The sequence below is a fragment of the Balaenoptera physalus genome (genome assembly GCF_965194825.1).
Source record: "Balaenoptera physalus genome assembly, chromosome: 7".
Lineage (NCBI taxonomy): Eukaryota > Metazoa > Chordata > Mammalia > Artiodactyla > Balaenopteridae > Balaenoptera > Balaenoptera physalus.
In genome coordinates, this window is record NC_138886.1 from 82,100,755 (window position 1) to 82,123,988 (window position 23,234).

Sequence of the window (23,234 nt, forward strand, 5' to 3'; positions counted from 1 at the left end):
ACAGCACATCTCTGCTGTCCCAGGAAGGGCATTCTGGATTTTAGTACCTTTAGGTTTCTTTGCATCCTTAGCTCTCAGATGGGTTTTAAAAATATGACTTTGTAGTTCATCTAGCTTGTTGGTGCTGTCTTGGTGTTAGGGGGAGATCCCTCTCTCGTGCTTTCCACATCCTCACTGGAAGTGAGAGTCCCTAGTCTGTCACTTCTAACTCTTTACTTAGGGACATTATCTCTCCTAAGCTCCTTGGGGAACATTAGGGACTGCATCTGTGCAGAGCATTAGGTAGAACACTACAAATTTGGGTGACTGCCATGATATGGGGGAGACATATGGTGATGCTCTGGGACAGGGGCAAGACACATAGAAGAACAGCCACTTAGAAAGACATCAGAGTGCTTTACAGGAACACTTAGGTTTCAGGTCAAGTTCTATTGCTTCACAACTGTGTAGCCTTGAATAAATTAATTTCTCAGGCCTCAGTTTCCTTATTGGTAAAAGAAGGTGGTTTCAAACAATCCAATGGCGGACTGAGGTGAACTGACTGAGCAGGGATGGTGGTGACTCAGAGAACAAATGATTCTTTTAAAGAGTGCTGCTGCTGTCATGTAGGTGACAGGCATGTTACCAAATCCCCCAGTTGCAAGTAAAGCTAGAACTTTATGGGAGCTGATTCCATTTTTCCAAAACTATTATTTGGCCAAAGAACATACATCTGGGTGAGAGTGTAGTCCAAGGACTGTTATTTTTTTTAATTAATTAATTTATTTTTATTTATTTATTTTTGGCGGCGTTGGGTCTTCACTGCTGCATGCAGGCTTTCTCTAGTTGTGGTGAGCAGGGGCTACTGTTTGTTGTGGTGCGCGGGCCTCTCATTGCAGTGGCTTCTCTTGTTGTGGAGCACGGGCTCTAGGTGTGCAGGCTTAGTAATTGTGGCTCGCGGGCTCAGTAGTTGTGGCTCGCGGGCTCTAGAGTGCAGGCTCAGTAGTTGTGGCACATGGGCTCAGTTGCTCTGCGGCATGTGGGATCTTCCAGACCAGGGTCGAACCTGTGTCCCCTGCACTGGCAGGCGGGTTCTTAACCTCTGCACCACCAGGGAAGTCCTAGAAAGCTAGACATTTTTGAAACTATAAATCCTTGCCAGGAAGCCATGGCACATGATTTACAGAGATTGTGAGCTTTGAGAAATAAAAAGAGATACTGACTCTGTTTAAAATACACTCAGTGTCATTATTACTTCCAGCACAAACCTCACTGCATTAGATCATTATGGGGGTGGCTAATCCGATAATTTTTCTGCTCTTTAAGGGCAAGGAATATACTTCATCAAACCGCTTCACTGCCAATTGAGCTTTCTGAATATTTAAAAGCTGATGACCTGTTACTGAAGCTAATGCAAAGGTCTTTGCTTCTAAAGAGAAACCTGATGAACTAGCTGAGTAGAAACTCCAGGAAAACCTCCAGAGAAACCTATCATGGTTCCTGATAGTGAAATCAATCTTATTCTTGATCATCAACCCCCTCTGAGGACCCTCAGGACTAATGGTATGGCTATTCCCTCTTAACCCAGATGGTCATGATTAAAGCTGTGGAAAACAGAAACCAAGAGTCAAAAATAACAACTGTCACGTCCCCAGGGATTGTTGCAATGGCTTCCTCCAGCCACCAGAGGGCTCTAGAAGGAGGAATAACCTATTTCTAAGCAGTCCCATTGCTAGGATCTCACCTCTGCATACCAAACTCAAATAAAATCTATAAATTAAGAGATTATTTCTTATACATAGTTTTAAAAACAAATATGGATCTTTTGTCTTAAAATTATCTGTAGAGTCAGGATAGTGAAGCAGAAATTGATTCTAGACCTGCTCTACTAGATGTTTAAAACAAAGGTCAGCAAACTAGAACCCATGGATCAAATCCAGTCCACCATCTGTTTTGTCAATAAAGTTTTAGTGAATCACAGCCCACTCATTTATGTATTGTCTATGTCACTCTACAAAAGCAGAGCTGAGTGGCTGCAATAGAGACCATACAGCCCAGAAAGCCAAACAAATTTATTAACTATACCTGATCTAGAAGAATTATTCAGCCTCAGTGAGTTTTAGCATAAACATATATTCAAAAATGTGAATCATATTGATACATATCTACATTCTCCAGTTCACAGGTTATTAAGAGGCCCAAAGATGCCTTTATAAAATCTTTCTAAATAAAATTCTATTAGCTATATACCTATTGGAATGGCCAGAATCCAGAACACTGAAAACACCAAATGCTGGTAAAGATGTGGAACAACAGGAACTCTCATTCATTGCTGGTGGGAATGCAAAATAGTACAGCCAATTTGGAAGACAGTTTGGCAGTTTCTTACAAAACTGAATATACTCTTACCATACAATCCAGCAATGATGTTCCTTGATATTTACCCAAGGGAGATGAAAATTTATGTCCACACAAAAGCCTGCCCATGGATGATTATAACAATTTTATTCATAATTGCCAAGACTTGAAAGCAACCATATATCCTTCGGTAGGTGAATGGATAAATAAACTGTGGTACATACAACGGAATATATTATTCAGCAATATGAAGAAATGAGCTATCAATAAAAGACGAGCAGGAATCTTAAATGCATATTGCTTAGTGAAAAAAGCTAATTTGAAAAGGCTACATACTGTATGGTCCCAACTATATGACATTCTGGAAAAGGCAAAACTATGGAGACAGTTAACAGATCAGCAGTTGCCAGGTGTTAGGGAGGAGGGAGGGATGAATAAGGCAGAGCACAGAAGGTGTTTAGGGCAGTGAAAGTATTCTGTATGATACTATAATGGTGGATATACGTCATTATACTATTGTCTAAACCCATAGAATATACAACATCAAGAGCGAACCCTAAGGTATCAATGTAGGTTCATCAATTATAATAAATGTTCCACTCTGGTGGGGGATGGATGATGATATGGGGAAGGTTGTACATGTGTTGGGGCAGAGAATTTAGGGGAAATCTGTATACCTTCCACTCAATTCTGGTGTGAACCTAAAACTCTTCTAAGAAATAAAGTCTATTAAAACAAAAACTCTATTAGTCAATGAGATTGTGAAGGCCATTAAGAGCTGTTTGCCAGCTGTTTCCAGTCTGCACCTTCTGGACACCTGATAGAACTGCACTTCCTTGCTGTTGGGTGGGACCATGTGGCTAGTTCTGGCCACAGTGGTAAAGCAGAAGTGATATGTATCACTTCCAAGCTGAAGCAGGACCTTTCACAGCTCTCTTTTCCCTGGCAAACTCAAGTTTGTGACTGACCCGAGTGAGAATGACTAGTACAGCCCCCAGCTGACCTCTGGTGGGTATACAGCAGAGCAAGAAGTAAATAAATAAATGAACAAACAAACAAACATTTCTTGTTCTAACCCACTGAGCTTTTGGAGTTGTTTCCTCAGGAAAATCTAGTTACCTTGACTGGTACAGAGATGATCAATAACTATGATATTATATTTGCAAAACTATGTCTTCTCCCCTGCCTCAGTCAATGATGTGGCACATCTGAAGAAGCAAACCTTACCTAGCCACAAACTTCAATCTTCACTCACAAATCTCTTCAACATTTAAAGGAGTCTAAGCACTTAGTCCATGCAAACTCTTACTAAAACCTTGGCCTTATATTTTCAAGCACCTCAAAATTCCAGAGTCTCTCTCCCTCTCGCTCTCTCTCTTTTCCCCCTAAATAACTCCCTTATTAATGCCTGTCTATCAATCCATCTTGGGTCCACCTTCAAGCACTGTGTAGCCTCCTAAGGAAGAAAGTTCTTCCGCCTTGATTCATTTTCTCCCAAGAATCACAGCTTTAGTACCTTCCACAGAGAGCACAGGAGAAGAAGGATTCTAATCAAGTAAAAAGGCTGGAGAAGATTGTGAACCCACAGAGCTAATCCTGCTTATCAGGCAAATCATGGTCATTTCTGCTAATGTCTGAGTGTCTCTATTGGCATCTCTTTTGTTTTCTTTCTTGACTGGGTCAGAAACCGGGTAGGGAGCAAGAGATTATTTGGGGGGGGGGAGCGGGCTCAAACCCCAACAAAGGCCAACTGGAAACCATTCAGGAAGTTTCCATAACAACAGATCATTGATCACGCATTATCCCTTTGCTGTGTGGGAGGGTCATGAGTGCTGTGATAACCTTGGAGAGTAAGATGGTAACACCTTGGTGCAGCCTCATAGGGGTCTCTTCCATCTATGACTCCTTCCTGGAACTGTCAGGTTTGCAGAGCAATCCAACCAGAGGTCCAACTCCTACACAAGAAGATTGATACTTTCATGACCTGTGTGCAAAGGGCTCGCTTATCCCCCAGGGCAACCTCAGTCTCTGTAGCAGGTTTCCAACCAATTCTATTGATAGAAAGCCCCTTCTCTTCTGCATTGTCAGCTTGCCTGCTCTTCTTATCTTTCCATCCAAACCTGAACTCTCTCTCTGCAGCATTGACGCAGAAGGAAACACATGACTACGTAAGGAGAAAAAGGAGCAAAAACACATAGGAAAATACCCTCTGAATGTCTCTTTTCAATATCACAGGATATCTGGCTGTTTCATCCTCCAGACATACAACTTTGACTTCTTCACAAGGGCTTTCTGGGTGTTACAAATGTGTTGGGCCAAAGGAAAGCAGCTTTGGCCAAGCCATGGAGTTTACTTCCAAGGTCTACAAACCATAGCTGACTGTTGACCCTGTCTATTCTCTAGATGCATGAAGACTACTTTCAGGGTTGTCAGCAAATTCAGATGCTGGCACAAGGTCCAATCTACAGCTTTCTTGTTATAAAAAACAATCTGGAATCCTCTTGGATCCACTCATCTGCTCATGAAATCCAGTGAGTCACCAAGTCTTCCTGCAACGTCTCTCGAAATCCTCTTCTTTCAGTTTTCTCTACTCCAATTCTTGTTCAGGTCCCCAGCATGTCTTGCCTGGATGACAGCTCTAACTGATCCTCCTGCCACAGTCTCCACCCTCTGGGTCATCGCCATCATGATCACTGTGGAACATCAATGTGACTACCAGGTTGCCTTATGGCTGCTCAGCACAGGGGATAAGAGCATGGGTATGAGTGTCAGGTAAGAGCAAGGTTCGAGTCCTGACTCTGCTACTAACAGTGCAAGTCCTTCAGCCACTCCAGGCTGTGCTTTCTTCACTGCAGACAGGGAACAACAATAGCACCAACCTCGTAGAGTTTGGGAGGATTGAGTGGGGCGATGCATGTAAGGCTCTTAGCACAGTGTTTGGCATCCAGTAAGAGCTCAATAAACATTTATTATTGGGCTTCTCTGGTGGCACAGTGGTTAAGAATCCACCTGCCAATGCAAGGGACACGGGTTCAAGCCCTGGTCCGGGAAGATCCCACATGCCGCGGAGCAACTAAGCCCGTGTGCCACAACTACTGAGCCTGTGCTCTAGAGCCCGCGAGCTGCAACTACTGAAGCCCGTGTGCCACAACTACTGAAGCCTGCGCACCTAGAGCCTGTGCTCTGCAACGAAAGAAGTCACCTCAATGAGAAGCCCGTACCCCGCAACAAAGAGTAGCCCCCGCTCGCCACAACTAGAGAAAGCCTGCGCATAGCAACAAAGACCCAATGCAGCCAAAAATTAAATAAATGAATAAATAAATTTATATATTAAAAAAATGTTTATTATCATATGTTCTGAGCATTTGAGACCCTGCAAATTCTGGTCACAGCAGACCGTTCAATCCCCTTCCCCTACCAGTCTGCACAGTGGATGTGACTGCTTCATCCTGAGGGTCTCACCCTGTGCTGCTCAGACACTGCTGGTCCACAAGCCCTCAACTGAAGCACTGGAACTTTACTTTTACCTCTAGCATGCTTGTTCCCAAATCGTAAAAAGAGTAGGCAGACTGTCATATTTTCAACAAAGCTTTCATTGGGAGACAATACCCTAAAATTACCCATAGAGATGGTATGTTGCTTTCTGAAATCTGTACAATTTTTGATGTCTAATCATCTTTACCTCTTAAGGACAAAGGTCATCTTTTTAGAGCTGAACTATGCTGCCACCTTTAATGCCCACATGTACACTCTTCTCAGAATTACCAGCAGGGGGAGTGCCTGCACAAAGCAGGGATCTCAGCACTCCCTCTCAAGGGGACAGTTATTTGTTCCAGGATTCATAATCCAGTGATACTATGGTTTTTTGTGTGTTTTTTTTTTATGATTACCAGAAGCGCAGAAGATGGGAGCATCTCAACACACACAGTTCTTCATCCATACTTGTTATAGCAGAGCCCAGGCTTGCTATGATTATCAAAATGAATTTTCTGTGACTTGCAGGGATCTATATTCTAGTTACAGATTAGAATACCTGAGTTACCTGGATTCCAAATTGGTGATGATTCCTATTCATGCTTCATTTCCTTCCTGGTAGCCTATGCAGAACAGAAGCATCACAATGCTCCAGAGCACAGACTCTGGAGCCAGGCTGCCTGGATTCAAATCCAGCCTCTGTCACTTCCTAGCTGTGTGATCCTGGGTAAAATGCTTAATCACTCTGTGCCTCAGTTCCCTCATCTGTAAAATGGGAACAACCATGGCACCTATCTCCTAAGTTGTTGCGAAGATTAAATGAGTCAATATGCACAAGTACTGAGAACAGTGTCTGGTCCACAGTGAATAAATACTGTATGTGATTTTGCTACTCCTACTCCTCTATAGTTATCAATCGTCCTGGAGCATCACAGACAAGGAAAAGAGAAGCAGATGCTGAATCTGTCATCTTGAAAGCAGATCAGGAAAGGAAACCTTGTCAATGGATTCTACTCTACTTGGAGTCAAAGCTTTCAGCAATGGCCACAGGGGGGGAAGAGGCAATGCAAAATTCAAAATAGAAAGGATTACTTATTTATCCTAGATTTCATGTTCAGAAACTCAGGGTTGTTAAAACCCAGAAGAAAGTATATGGCTCTAATAACTGCTGATGGTTCATAAACAGCCACACAGGGGACCCCACATTATTGAGATTGTCATTGATGGAGGACCTTGATAGCACCCAGAAATACTGACCTGCCACCTGAAAGAGTCTACCCATACATTACAAATATTCTTCACAACACGATTTCCACATTCCCGGCAATAAGAACACTTTCTCACCTCTATCATTTCTACAAATGTCTACCTCTATTACCTGAGTTCATTTTTATGAATTTCCACTATTTTTCTTTCCAGCTTCTGTGACTGCTTGGGGAAAATCTCAAACTCACTGATGTAATTCTCAGGATGCTCGTCAGGATCATAGTCACCGAGCTCAGCTGCAACCAAAAAAAATAAAGAGAAAAAGAAAGGTTAAAAACAACAAGATCAGTGTCCTTGTCCCCGCACTGAGCCACAGTGCCCCCTCCCCCCCTCTTCAGGAGACTTTCCAACACTAGCAGCAATACGGCAACTTCTGTCAAGCCAGAAAGATAAACGTTTGGGTTGCTTTGGCTGTGTGGCTAACAGGGTCTTCGTGCTCTGGCCTGGTGTCAGGCCTGAGCCTCTGAGGTGGGAGAGCCGAGTTCAGGACATTGGTCCACCAGAGACCTCCCAGCCCCATGTAACATCAATTGGCAAGAGCTCTCCCAGAGACCTCCATCTCAACGCTAAGTCCCAGCTCCACTCACAACCAGCAAGCTCCAGTGCTGGACACCCCATGCCAAACAACTAGCAAGATAGGAACACAACCCCACCCATTAGCAGAGAGGCTGCCTAAAATCATACTAAGTTCACAGACACCCCAAAACACACCACCGGACATAGTCCTGCCCACCAGAAAGACAAGATCCAGCTGCATCCACCAGAACAGAAGCACTAGTCCCCTCCACCAGGAAGCCTACACAACCCACAGAACCAAACTTACCCACTGGGGGCACACACCAAAAACAACGGGAACTACAAACCTTCACCTGTGAAAAGGAGACCCCAAGCACAGTAAGTTAAGCAAGAGAAGACAGAGAAATACACATCAGATGAAGGAGCAAAGTAAAAACCCACCAGACCAAACAAATGAAGAGGAAATAGGCAGTCTACCTGAAAAAGAGTAATGATAGTATTCAGAGTAATGATAGTAAAGATGATCCAAAATCTTGGAAATAGAATAGACAAAATACAAGAAATGTTTAACAAGGATCTAGAAGAACTAAAGAACAAACAATGATGAACAGCACAATAGATGAAATTAAAAATTGTCTAGAAGGAATCAACAGCAGAATAACTGAGGCAGAAGAATGGATAAGTGATCTGGAAAATAAAATAGTGGAAATAACTACCACAGAGCAGAATAAACAGAAAAGAATGAAAAGAATTGAGGACAGTCTCAGAGACCTCTGGGACAATATTAAACGCACCAACATTTGAATTATAGGGGTCCCAGAAGAAGAAGAGAAAAACAAAGCGACTGAGAAAGTACTTGAAGAGATTATAGTTGAAAACTTCCCTAATATGGGAAAGGAAATAGTCAATCAAGTCCAGGAAGCACAGAGAGTCCCATACAGGATAAATCCAAGGAGAAACATGCCAAGACACATATTAATCAAACTAGCCAAAATTAAATACAAAGAAAAAATATTAAAAGCAGCTTTTATAATATTTATATATTATTATATATTATATAATTTATATAATATAAATTATATAATATTTTAATATAAAAATACTAAAAGGGAAAAACAACAAATAACATACAACGGAATCCCCATAAGGTTAACAACTGATCTTTCAGCAAAAACTCTGCAAGCCAGAAGGGAGTGGTAGGACATATAGAAAGTGATGAAAGGGAAAAACCTACAACCAAGATTACTCTACCCAGCAAGGATCTCATTCAGATTCAACAGAGAAATTAAAACCTTTACAGACAAGCAAAAGCTAAGAGAATTCAGCACTACCAAAACAGCTTTACAACAAATGCTAAAGGAATTTCTCTAGGCAGGAAACACAAGAGAAGGAAAAGACCTACAATAACAAACCAAAAACAATTAAGAAAATGGTAATAGGAACATACATATTGATAATTACCTTAAATATAAATGGATTAAATGCTTCAACCAAAAGACCTGTGTCTGGCTGAATGGATACAAAAACAAGACCCGTACATATGCTGTCTACAAGAGACCCACTTCAGACCTAGGGACACATAAAGACTGAAAGTGAGGGGATGGAAAAAGATATTCCATGCAAATGGAAATCAAAAGAAAGCTGGAGTAGCAATTCTCATATCAGACAAAACAGACTTTAAAATAAAGACTATTACACGTGACAAAGAAGGACACTACATAATGATCAAGGGATCAATCCAAGAAGAAGATATAACAATTGTAAATATTTATGCACCCAACATAGGAGCACCTCAATACATAAGGCAAATGCTAACAGCCATAAAAGGGGAAATTGACAGTAACACAATAATAGTAGGGGACTTTAACACCCCGGTTTCAGCAATGAACAGATCATCCAAAATGAAAATAAATAAGTAAACACAAGCTTTAAATGATACATTAAACAAGATGGACTTAATTGATATTTATAGGACATTCCATCCAAAAACAACAGAATACACTTTCTTCTCAAGTGCTCATGGAACATTCTCCAGGATAGATCATATCTTGGGTCACAAATCAAGCCTTGGTAAATTTAAGAAAATTGAAATCGTTATCAAGTATCTTTTCCGACCACAACGCTATGAGACTAGATATCAATTACAGGAAAAAAAACTGTAAAAATACAAACACATGGAGGGTAAACAATACACTACAAAATAACCAAGAAATCACTGAAGAAGTCAAAGAGGAAATGAAAAAATACCTAGAAACAAATGACAATGAAAACACAATGGCCCAAAACCTATGGGATGCAGCAAAAGCATTTCTAAGAGGGAAGTTTATAGCAATACAATCCTACCTCAAGAAACATCTCAAATAAACAACCTAACCTCAAACCTAAAGCAATTAGAGAAAGAAGAACAAAAAAAAAAAACCCCAAAGTTAGCAGAAGGAAAGAAAACATAAACATCAGATCAGAAATAATTGAAAAAGAAATGAAGGAAACAATAGCAAAGATCAATAAAACTAAGAGCTGGTTCTTTGAGAAGATAAACAAAATTGATAAACCATCAACCAGACCCATCAAGAAAAAAGGGAGAAGACTCAAATCAACAGAATTAGAAATGAAAAAGGAGAAGTAACAACTGACACTGCAGAACTACAAAGGATCATGAGAGATTACTACAAGAAACTATATGCCAATAAAATGGACAACCTGTAAGAAATGGACAAATACTTTGAAAAGCACAACCTTCTGAGACTGAACCAGGAAGAAATAGAAAATATAAACAGACCAATCACAAGCACTGAAATTGAAACTGTGATTAAAAACCTTCCAACAGACAAAAGCCCAGGAACAGATAGCTTCACAGGAATATTCTATCAAACATTTAGAGAAGAGCTAACACCTATCCTTCTCAAACTGTTCCAAAATATAGCAGAGGGAGGAACACTCCCAAACTCATTCTACGAGGCCACCATCACCCTGACACCAAAACCTGACAAAGATGTCACAAAGAAAGAAAACTACAGGCCAATATCACTGATGAACACAGATGCAAAAATCCTCAACAAAATACTAGCAAACAGAATCCAACAGCAAATTAAAAGGATCATACACCATGATCAAGTGGGGTTTATTCCAGGAATGCAAGGATTCTTCAATATACGCAAATCGATCAATGTGATACACCATATTAACAAGTTGAAGGATAAAAACCACATGATAATCTCAATAGATGCAGAAAAAGCTTTTGACAGAATTCAACACCCATTTATGATAAAAACTCTCCAGAAAGTAGGCACAGAGGGAACTTACCTCAACATAATAAAGGCCATATGTAATAAACCCACAGCCAACATTGTTCTCAATGGTGAAACTGAAACCATTTCCACTAAGATCAGGAACAAGAGAAGGTTGCCCACTCTCACCACTATTATTCAACATAGTTTTGGAAGTTTTAGTCACAGCAATCAGAGTAGAAAAGAAATAAAAGGAATCCAAATCAGAAAAGAAGAATTAAAACTGTCACTGTTTGCAGATGACATGATACTATACATAGAGAATCCTAAAGATGCTACCAGAAAACTACTAGAGCTAATTTGGTAAAGGAGCAGGATACAAAATTAATGCACAGAAATCTCTTGCATTCCTATACACTAACAATGAAAGATCAGAAAGAGAAATTAAGGAGACAGTCCCATTCACCACTGCAACAAAAAGAATAAAATACCTAGGAACAAACCTACCTAAGGAGACAAAAGACCTGTATGCAGAAAACTATAAGACACTAATGAAAGAAATTAAAGATGATACAAACAGATGGAGAGATATACCATGTTCTTGGATTGGAAGAATCAACATTGTGAAAATGACTATACTACCCAAAGCAATCTGCAGATTCAGTGCAATCCCTATCAAACTACCAATGGCATTTTTCACAGAACTAGAAAAAAAATTTTCACAATTTGTATGGAAACACAAAAGACCCCAAATAGCCAAAGCAATCTTGAGGGGAAAAAATGGAGCTGGAGGAATCAGACTCCTTGAATACAGACTATACTACAAAGTTACAGTAATCAAGACAGTATGGTACTGGCACAAAAACAGAAATATAGATCAATGGAACAGGATAGAAAGCCCAGAGATAAACCTAAGCACAGGTGGTCACCTTATCTTTGACAAAGGAGACAAGAATATACAATGGAGAAAAGACAGCCTCTTCAATAAGTGGTGCTGGGAAAACTGGACAGCTACATGTAAAAGAATGAAATTAGAACACTTCCTAACACCATACACAAAAATAAGCTCAAAATGGATTAAAGACCTAAATGTAAGGCCAGACACTATAAAACTCTTAGAGGTATACACTGATGTGTATAAAATTGATGACTAATAAGAACCTGCTGTATAAAAAAATAAGTGAAATAAAATTCAAAAATTCAAAAAAAAAAAAACTCTTAGAGAAAAACATAGGCAGAAGACTCTTTGACATAAATTACAGCAAGATCCTTCTTGACCCACCTCCTACAGAAATGGAAATAAAAACAAAACTAAACAAATGGGACCTAATGAAACTTAAAAGCTTTTGCACAGCAAAGGAAACAATAAACAAGACGAAAAGACAACCCTCAGAATGGGAGAAAATATTTGCAAATGAAGCAACTGACAAAGGATTAATCTCCAAAATATATAAGCAGCTCATGCAGCTCAATATCAAAAAAGCAAACAAACCAATCCAAAAATGGGCAAAAGACTTAATTAGAGATTTCTCCAAAGAAGATATACAGATTGTCAACAAACACATGAAAAGATGTTCAATATCACTAATCATTAGTGAAATGTAAATCAAAACTACAATGAGGTATCATCTCACACCCGTCAGAATGGTGATCATCAAAAAATCTACAAACAGTAAATGCTGGAGAGGGTGTGGAGAAAGGGAACCCTCTTGCACTGTTGTTGGGAATGTAAACTGATACAGCCACTATGGAGAACAGTGTGGAGGTTCCTCAAAAAACTAAAAATAGAACTACCATACAACCCAGCAATCCCACTACTGGGCATATACCCTGAGAAAACCATAATTCAAAAGAGTCATGGACCACAATGTTTATTGCAGCACTATTTACAATAGCCAGGACATGGAAGCAACCTACGTGTCCATCGACAGATGAATGGATAAAGAAGATGTGGCACATATATACAATGGAATATTACTGAGCTATAAAAAGAAACAAAATTGAGTTATTTGTAGTGAGGTGGATGGATCTTGAGTCTGTCATACAGAGTGAAGTAAGTCAGAAAGAGAAAAACAAATACCGTATGCTAACACATATATATGGAATCTAAAAAAAAAAAAGGGTTCTGAAGAATCTAGAGGCAGGACAAGAATAAAGATGCAGATGTAGAGAATGGACTTGAGGACACAGGGATGGGGAAGGGTAAGCTGGGACGAAGTGAGGGAGTATCACTGACATATATACACTACCAAATGTAAAATAGATAGCTAGTGGGAAGCAGCTGCATAACACAGGGAGATCAGCTTGGTGCTTTGTGACCACCTAGAGGGGTGGGATAGGGAGGGTGGGAGGGAGATGCAAGAGGGAGGGGATATGGGGATATATGTATACGTATAGCAGATTCACTTTGTTATACAGCAGAAACTAACACAACATTGTAAAGCAATTATACTCCATTAAAGATGTTAAAAAAAACAAAAACAAAAACAAACAAAAACAAAACAAAAATACAAAACAAAAAAAACCCCAAAAAAACAAAACAAAACAAAAAGAGCAGGGTGTACACAGAATGGCTCCCACCACCCCAAAGAAGATCATGGAACAAGCTCACCCAACGAAATGTGTTTGTATCCATGGAAAGACCACAGCCTGAGTGTCTAGAAGGTCATATTCTAGTTCAGATTTAGCTGTGTGTGCTTGGGCACTTGCCGAACTCTCTGGGTCTCATTTTCTTCATCTATACAATAAAGGAGTTTAAAATCATTGTTTCTCAAAGAGGCACTATTGGCATTTGGGGAAATAAACAATTCTTTATTGTTTCAGACCTTCCAAGGCATGGTAAGACATTTAGCACCCCTACCCTTCAGGTACTAAGTGCTGGTGGCACACCCAGATATTATGACCACCAAAAATGCCTCCCAATGTTTCCAAATGCTCCCCACAATAGGAGGTGTTACCACCTCTAGCTGGAAACCACTGGGTGTTCCTCAAGTTTCCTTTCACAGTTAATTTTCTCTGAGTCAAGGAATTCCCTGGCTAGAGCTGCTCGCTCTGAGATTTGTGCAGGTGTGGCTCAATCAATGAAAAATCACAACATAAAGGTACCCAAGAGGATTGTGCTTTAAAATAAATGGATTGCTCTTCAAATTAAAGAGTGTGTATCAAAGTACGGCTGAGCATCCCAGATTAAGGTTGTTGCCGGGTTCTAATATAGGGTACGTCCAGAGGGTCTTTAAGGGTAAAAAGAAATGCCTGCACATCTCTGAGCACCCAGAGGGTCTATGAGAAGATGGACCTAGGATATGCATCGAGCAGAGCCTGAAGCAGCAAAGGTGATGTTCTTGCAGCGGGAATACTTTGTACTGATTCCACAAGCTTGCTAAGGGAAATGAGCCAGAAGGGGCAAGTATCTCAGGCAGAAATGGCCCAGGAAAGTAGATTAAAGATGGTGGGAAAATGGTACTGAGGAACTTGATCACCAACATGACTTTGAAGTAGATAGAAATCAATATGCCTTAAGCACATCTGCAAAATCACATCCAACTCAGTAATTTGTATCTACTGTCCCTTCATTGTTGAATCATCTAATGACTGTAAAAGGATAAAACTGGGAGGAAAGCAAAGCTCTTTAAAGCTTCTTAATAGAGCTCAAATTACAGAGTTCTGAAAACAACTTAAAATGTATACCACAGGAGGAAGGACTTATTTTAAGTAAAATAAGACCCAAAATGCCATCAGCCATAGAGGGGAAACTGATTAATTTGATCATATCAAAATAAAAATATTTCTGTTCATTAAAGGACATCATAGTCAAAATAATAGATAAGTTGAAATAACATATTTGCAAAATCTAAATCTGACAAAGGCTAATATCTAGAATAAAGAAAGAACCCCTACAAATCTATAAGTACATGAGCAGGAATTCCAATAGGAAAATGGTCAAGGAATATCAACAGCCAATTCATAGAAGGGGAAACCCAAAGGCCTCATGTATGGAGAGCTGCCCAAACTCACCAGTAATGAGAGCTGTGCAAACCAAAACTAGAAGATGTCACTTTACACCTATGAGATTAACAAAAAGTTTAGGAAGTCGGATGATTCTATGTGTTGGCAGGGACATGAAGAAATAGAAGTACTTGTACATGTCCGAAGATTCTTGGTGCACGTAGCTCTTCTAGAGAGGAAGCTAGGAGTATTTAGTCTAATATTATTACCCAGCAATCCCATTTCTGGGTGTATATTCTAAAAAACTCCAGGTGTGAAAAAAGATATGGGGCAACTAGGGTGTTCATTATTGATGGGAGCAGTAAATAGCACATGGGCAATGCACCCTACTGGATACTCTGTAGCAACTAAAAGCAACAAAATAGATGTATACCCAGAAATATGAATAGATTCTTCAGTGTCCTGAGCATAAAAAGGAAGGATTAAATGAGTTCTATAGCCCCATTTATTTTATGAAACTTGAGAGTATATACACACAAGACAATACTAATCATTTTATAAGGATGTATGCCAAGTCAAAGATACACGTGAACCCAGTTGTTGCCTTTAGGAACAGAAATGGAGAATAATGAAAAAAGGGAAATCAATCAATCAATAGATGGGACCAGTGATGAAAAGTGAGCCACGAACTGGTGATTAACTCAATCTAAGTTTCAAAAGAAACACACATAACACACCTACACATACACGCAAACACACACACATACACATGCCCCTGTGAGCTGGCTATGGACCCCAAAATTTAGGGGATGGTATAACCCAGTGCCTGCTTTTCCGCAGGGAACGGACCACTGATATTAAACTAGGCCATGTCCAATGCAATGTCACCTTGCACAGTTGACGGGTGGCGTTGTTTGTGCTTGTATTGTTTTGGGTGGGCATTTCTCTTTCCAGGAACACTTGTGAAGTACAATGGCCTTGTACTGCTAAACACAGCAAATAAGTAGCCTGGCAAATGCCAGCAAACTAGAGAAGAAATGCCATGGAAACTGCACAGGGTTGCTGACAAGGTAAATGTCAACGTCTCCCCCATCACATGCCCAGCTTTCTTGTTCCTTAAAGCTTGTCTTTAACTCTGACTTCACCTGAAGCAAAAGGCCGTTTGTAAATGATTAAGGACTTCTAACTTCAAATTTTGTTTTCCATAGAGGAGTTGGGTAAGGAGCCCGTGGTTCTCTCTCCCACATGTGACGATGAGGGTAAAGTTACAACAAGTAACATACAGTACATGGGATGGCTTGCGAGAATTTAAATTAAGATTAAATTAAATTAAAATTAAAGAGAATTTAATTGTCAGCAAAATCCAAAGAGTTGAAGCAAAAGGATGAGTGTGATCGGCTGATGGTAAGTACAAAGGGCAAGCATGACAGTGGCACTTCCCCTGGTTTGGAGAGGACTCATTCCAAAAGAACTTGAGATACAGGATGTTACAGCCCCAGGGTCAACTCTTTGGGAGCCTTCCCTGACTACCCTTGCTGAGTGGGGGGCCCTCCTGGGGTCAGAGCAGGGACCCTGTGTGTCCCTCTGTTTAGACATTAACACATCATCACAGCTTCCTGTTTACTTGTCTGTCCCCTTCCCCTCACAGGGACTTCACATTGCAGTGGCCTGCCACCTAGGAGCTCTTCAATAAATGTTGAGAGAACACATGACAAATACATGGATGAGGTAGTGAAACAACCACTTTCTCAAGTATAGAAATAAAGCATACATTGGTGCAATTTAGGCAAGTGCCTGGTCCACTTAACATATTTAGTGGAGAACTTACTGTGTGCCAGACACGGGGGTACTGCGGTGAAAAAGACCCCCAGAGTTCCACTTCCATGAAATTTAGATTCTACATAAGGGGTAATGCATAATAAGCCCCCAAACAATTCAACAAGATAATTTCAAATATAAGTGCTTAAAAGACAACAGAACAGGGACATGAGAAAGAATGATGTGCAGAGAGAGGCTACTTTAGTAGTCTAGGAAGACTTCTCAGAGGAAGTGACATCTGAACGGAGTTCTGAATATCAAGACGGAGCCACAGACCCGCAGGGATTGGACACACCAGGCAGAGGAGATAAGAACAGTAATCTTGCCATATTGTGTTTTGTAGAAGGAACAGGAAAGATATTTGTATCAAGAAAGAACATAAATAGATTCCTAGGGCTTCGTGTGTTTGTTTTGCAATTGGTATTATGAAGACAATGCAAAGCATGTATTGAATATGCTCATTGTATTCAGTGTGTACAGGTGGCAAAACTCTGGGTGGCTGCCTGTTTTATACACTCAGAATATTCTGAAGCTTAAAACATGCTCCTTCAAAGAGTGTTAGCAAACAAGAGGCCAGTAAAAAGTCACATGTCCTCTGCTTTCTAATCATTTACTCCACATTCCCTATCACTCTCTGTAAGCATAAGCAGTTCTGACAAAGCAGATCTTTATCTGCATTCGTAATGATCTCTAGAGCTGCTGTAATACCACCCCGAGCATCAGAGAACTTGATGAATCCAGCTTTTACTGGATTTGCTACAAATGGTCCATGGACCCTGCTGCGTTTTAGAGCTGAAAGGTTTTCTTGAGGTCTGTCAGTTCACTTCCAACTCTACTCTCTCGACAGCATCTGTGAGTATGGTCAGTGATAACATCAACGAGGGATAAAATAGGGCCCTGATCATCTGGATGGAGGCTTTGTGGCTTTATTTCAAACATAAAACAGGATGGAGAGTTTTCCCATTACAGATCCATATTGAGCTTGTCCTTGGACAACTGACCATGATTCACTAATGCCTAAATGCATCCTGAAATCCTCATACGCCAGTCTGTTGCTTGGATTAGTATCGATTTGCTTTTCCCTCATGGAAGACTGTGCACCCTAACTAGGCACTTGCAGTCTTCACAGGGAAGAAGAACTATGGGGTTTGAACATTCCTTAGCTCTATATAAGAGAGGCAGCTTTCAGAAGCACACACTCTACTTTGGGGCAGATGGAAGGACTATTTCCCATCAGGCTATCACTGTCATTGTAACTTTAAACTTGAGTATCTCCAAGGGTTTTAACACCACTGCCAAAATCTGCTGCGCGGCACTAGGTTGCTCCCAGAGGATGGGGAAAAACAACACAGATAGACTTCAGAATTCTCAGAGAGCACACACACCTGGAAACAGGGTCCTAGGAACTATTTCACAGCACACAGCATCCCATGGGGACAGTGGTGAGTGACAGTGAAACCCCCAGGAGAATGACGGGTGTCTCTCTTAAGCTGCGAATGAAGGTTGGAATTGTGATCAGACAGACGATTGTCATGATCCGCTTATGACCCCATCATAAGCTTCTTCATTATTTCAGATCCTTTATAAGGGTGACATGCTCACTTGGTAATCTCTCTCTCTCCCCTTGTCCTCACCTGCTTCCTTCCTTCTCCCCTCCATCCCTCCTCTCTTCTCCTAGTTCCCCTCTCCACCCTCCCCTTCTCTCATAAACATGTCATCAGCATCCATGCTACAAATGGCTGGAACACCTGAGTCCCTCCAAGCAGGCCCTGCTGCCAGCTGCCTCCCAGCTGACCCAGGGGAACAGAACATCTGAGTCATCCTTCACTTGGGTCCTGGGCCCGTCCCCATGACGATGCTCTGCCTTGGGCTCTGGAGACAGCTTTCTCTCAAACACTTTTTTCTTACAGGTCGAAACATCCAGAAGCTTACCCTGGGTCCTATATGCTTTCTGCTTCCCAATGCCGCAGCCTCTGGGGCTTGCTCAACCCTGAGAATAAGTCTCATGAAATTGTCACACAAGTATGACCACCTCATTCAATATATGAAGACACCGAAGCTTAAAGAGTTTAAATCATTTGTCTATGGTGAAATAACCAGGAAATGGGAATTCAGGTTCAAACTGCAGAATGACAGGCTGTGAGCCTGGTACTCTCCTCACCATATCCCGTGACTAGAAAAGCTGAAGCATTAGATACAGTGCACATATATACACATAGTACTCATGTGAATACATATGTATAAATGCTTTGATATTTCACTTCAAAGGTTTGAAAGGACACCTCTTTGACACCTACCTTCCTGGACATAGATTCCCCGCTCAATATTCCCATCACGCCCCACACCTGGTGGTCGGAGCTCAGAGCACAGAACACCCCATATCCCTGCAGAGCTTCTTATAAAGTCACACATTCCAGCCCCTTTGAAACAGAGAGTCTGAGCTCTACCTCGGGGCCTTGAGGACCTTCGTTCTTGCAGAGGCCCCTGTGACCACCGCAGCCCAGCCTTCCACCAGGACCCCAGAGGCTTGGGAGGGAAGGGGAGGCGGGGGTCCATTGCTAAGTACCCAGCCCTGCCTGGCCTCAAACCATGACACGGGCTGGATGGGCACAGGCTGGGCAGGAGGGAGTCTCTGAACAGCCAAAGCTCTACTGTCCAGTACAATGGTGGGGACGGGCAGCCGTGGCCACACTTACCTTGGACGATACAGGCACCCAGGTAGGCAGCATCTGAAAAGGAGCAGAGCAGTCGACCGTGGAAAATATCTCTTTTAATTTGCAGGTACAAAAGATACCTGCAATGCAAAAGGAGAAAGAGTCGCCCTAAGTTTTGGCCGAGGCCTGGAAGAAGTGGAAGGATGCTCATGCTTCATCCACCTGGGTCACCGGAGCCCTACCCAAGCCCCCCAGAGGGCAAGCAGAGGAAAACTGGGAGGAGCGCCCAGAGTCCAGAAAACCTGAAGTGTCTGCGGCAGCTCCCAGAGCTGCGTGGCTGGCCCTTTCCAAAGAGATACAGGAAGGATGCAGGAGAGCCACAGGGCCTAGCAGCCACCGTCCCTGGCAGAAAGTCCCACACAAGGACAACCGCAGCCACTGTCACCACCACCAGCACCTCAGGTACAGGCTGCCCGAGCTCTCCGTGGAATGAGGAGTCAGGAATCGGACTCAGTCTACAGAGACTAGTCCCGGGGGCAGACAGACTCATGTTCATCAATCTCAAAAAGACTTGGTTAGGAGGCCAGAAAGCCAACTTATTCACAGCACGAGCGGTCATCTGTTTAGTGTCCTCTCCGCTTCTCCAGGGATGGCAAACAGACGGCCTCAGGGCCAGACAAACCTGATACTGAGTGAAACAGGCTGGGGCTCGGGGCTCGGGAAGCAGAACAGAGGGTGCTGGCTCCCGCGAAGGGGTCAGCCGCTGTGCAGCAGCTCCAGCGCCACGGCGACGGGTTTAGAAGTGAAATCCTTTGAATTTTAAATGTTGCAGCAAACTCTATTTTTGAAAACTCTGGAGTGCCAAACGAAAAATACGCATGGGCCTGATTCAGCTGGGGATGGCGGGGGGCGCGGTGCCAGGTCACCACCCCTGGCTCAGGCTCATCTTGTCACTGCCCCTTCTGTTCCTCTACGCTGACCACGCTCTCTTCAGATCTCCTCCTATGTCTTAGCCAGATTGATTCTTTCATTGAAGGCTCAGGCCTGGGGTCTATTGTTTCTGACTAACTTTATAGGTGTGTGCAGATTCTTTCTGTTTATTTTGGAGTTTAAGTCGCAGAGACCAACCTTTTTTTCTTCTTTCCAGGTTCTTGAGGCCAGGTGGGGAGTACCACCCAATCGGTCCCAGTCACTACCTCCAGGGCTCAAATAATCTGATCTTTACTCAGCCTGTGAGTAGCCTCATGCACAACCCCGCTCAGAACGTGTGACTGAGGTACTCAGATCACTCAGGTGCTGGCAGCCCCCCGACCCCCGCCTCCCCAAGTGCTGGAGCTCGCCATCCCCGGACACACAGATGCATTGAAGGGTTCAGTGGCTCCCTGGTGCTTCCACTTGATGAATCTTTATCTCACACCCGCTTTATGCCATGACAGTGCTAGGCACCGGGCACACGATGGAGGTTCAAATGACACTCTCTGTCCCCAACTTTGTATGGAATTGTGTGCAGGACATAAAGGTAGTCCCTAATAAATTTCTTATCTGGAGTTAGTGTACATTTTGTCAAGGGAACAGTATTACACTGGCCATCAAGGACCCAGAGTATCTCCCTAAACTGGTCCCTCTCACACTTTAGTAAGCTCGTGAATTACCCAGAGATGCTGTTAGAATGTGGGTTCTGGTTCAGTAGGTCTGGGTGGGGCCCAAGAGTCCATATTTCTAATAAGCTCCCCAGTGACGCTGAGCTGCAGGCCCGTGGACCACACTTGAGTAATAAGGCTCTAAACCAGAGGTTCTCAGAGGGACTGCATGTTAGAATCACCTGGGGGAGCTTTTAATCAATACCAACGTGGACCCTACCCTAGACCCAATTAAATCAGAATCTAGGTCCTCACAAAAATGTGTAGATGAATGCTCATAGCAGCATTCTTCATAATAGCTAAACCAAATGCTCATCAACTGATGAAAGGATAAAAGAAAGTGATATATCCATACAATGGAATATTATTCAGCCATAAAAGGAATGAAGTACCTACTGATGCACGCTACAACATGGAAGAACCTTGAAAAGATTAAGCTAAGTGAAAAGTCAGATATAAAAGGCCACATATTATATGATTCCATTTCTATAAAATTTCCGAATAGACAAACCTACAGAGACAAAAACAGAGCTTAGTAGCTGCCAGGGGCTGGGGGGAGTGGGGCATGGGGAAAGACTGCTTGAATACTAGGTTTCCTACTGCAGTGATAAAAATGTTCTAGAAGGAAATCACAGTGATGGTGGCACAACTTTATGAACATACTAAACCCACTGAATTGTACACTCTAATATCTGCCTAAAGAAACTAATACTTTCGAAAATCCAATTGCCTTAGAATAATGGTTCTTAAATTTTGACATGCTTTAAAATTACCTGGAGGGCTTGTGAAAATACAGATTGCAGAGCCCCAACCCAGGTCTGGGGCAGGGGCCAAGTTCCCGAGTGATGCTCTTGCACTAATCCAGGGACGTGACTTTGAGGACCACGGCCCTAGATCGTTCACAATGCCAAGGTCACACAAATACTTGAGATGATGAAATCTTTCCTTTCTTAAAGAATGTAAACTACCTGGCTAAATGCCACCAAGTTTCTTTTCTGCGTGCTGCACGTATGCATTGAACAAAAAGCATTCCTTTCCACGTTTTGGTGAGTTTGGTAGTGGAAAATAGTTTCAAATAAATATTTACTGATGAATGAGACATTTGGGTTCTGATCCCATAACTCAGAAACTGAGCTTGACAAAAGCTTCCTGAGAAAAGAAAATCCGCTTTCACAACAGCTGAGTTTGGGTCCTTGCTCATATTAGTGAACTCTAGAGATAATCATGGATTATTATGGATTCCACATTATCCACTGAGCCTTACGAATGGCTTCAGGTTCAGATACTCATTTTTTAATATAATAGCCACCAAAATAATAATAATAATAATAATGCATTTTCCTTCAGTCTCACCCCTCCCTGCATGAAAGAATTAAGCAACAAAAACACAAGAGGATCTGGGGCATACATTATTACGCCACCGTTAATGATATGCTTCTCTATCTAACACGAATTTAAAGGTGGTTCTTACTAAAAAATTTAAAACCAACATGCTTTTATTACAGTCAATTGTATATAGCATTTACAAATGCCTCAGAAATCTAAAGGATTGTAAGGTGACTGTGTAAATGGAGAGATAAAAGAAGGATTAAAAAAATGATTTCAAATATCCTTTTTGGTGAGTATTTTTGTTGTTTTGCTCTTTTAAAACTGCTTTTTTCTCATTGTTTCTTTACCCCTAAGCCTGGTCATGAATGTGATCTTAGCTTCTCATTTATTAAATTCTTAAATTTTAGATTAATCTTATGATAAAATAACTTATCAAACAATAAAAACTAAATTCTTTCAAGATAGGGTTTAAATCATAAGTACCTCAGTCATTCCACAGTTTGTAGATTCCTTTTGAATTCTAAGGACTGTGTGGACTCAGAAAAGCCCATTTCTACCTGTATCGTCTAAATTTCCTTTGGAGACATAAAAATGTTCGCAATGTCGCACAATTCATACCTCAGTTATTCAGACAAATTCAGGGAAGTGCTAGCAAATTCAATTGAGAGGGATTTAACTAAAACTTTGTACTCTTTTACTTTTAAATGGGACTTTTCTCAACATCACCAACCAAAGACCCATCCTTAATTTATATTGTGACACATATTCAATTTTTATCCTCTGGACAAGATTTTAAAGAAAACAAGTGACAAAAGTGAGCCATTTTGGCCTCTGATGAAATAATGCCTGGCATTAGTATTTGATTTGATCTTCCTAATTACACTGTTAGCACCCAGAGGGTAGGACAAATATCTTTATTTATTTATTTAGGTGGCTTATATAGTCCTTGCAGACAGCAGGAACTGAGGAAGTACTTAACAAATAAATGAATACATTTTTCAAGACAAAAGCAGGCCGAAGCCACATAC

General features: G+C 41.5%; 1 protein-coding gene across 3 annotated transcripts in view; it reads right to left on the bottom strand.

Moving 5' to 3' along the window:
* The window catches only part of FRMD3 (FERM domain containing 3), a 321,116-nt gene that overhangs the window by 90,175 nt on the left and 207,707 nt on the right, over positions 1-23,234 (bottom strand). For all 3 annotated transcript variants that reach the window (XM_082469725.1, XM_082469724.1, XM_082469723.1), the window contains 2 exons: positions 19,280-19,377; positions 7,190-7,313 (listed from right to left, as the gene is read on the bottom strand). In XM_082469725.1, the coding sequence (XP_082325851.1) occupies positions 7,190-7,313; positions 19,280-19,377 (222 nt within the window). The remainder of the gene's footprint in view (positions 1-7,189; positions 7,314-19,279; positions 19,378-23,234) is intronic.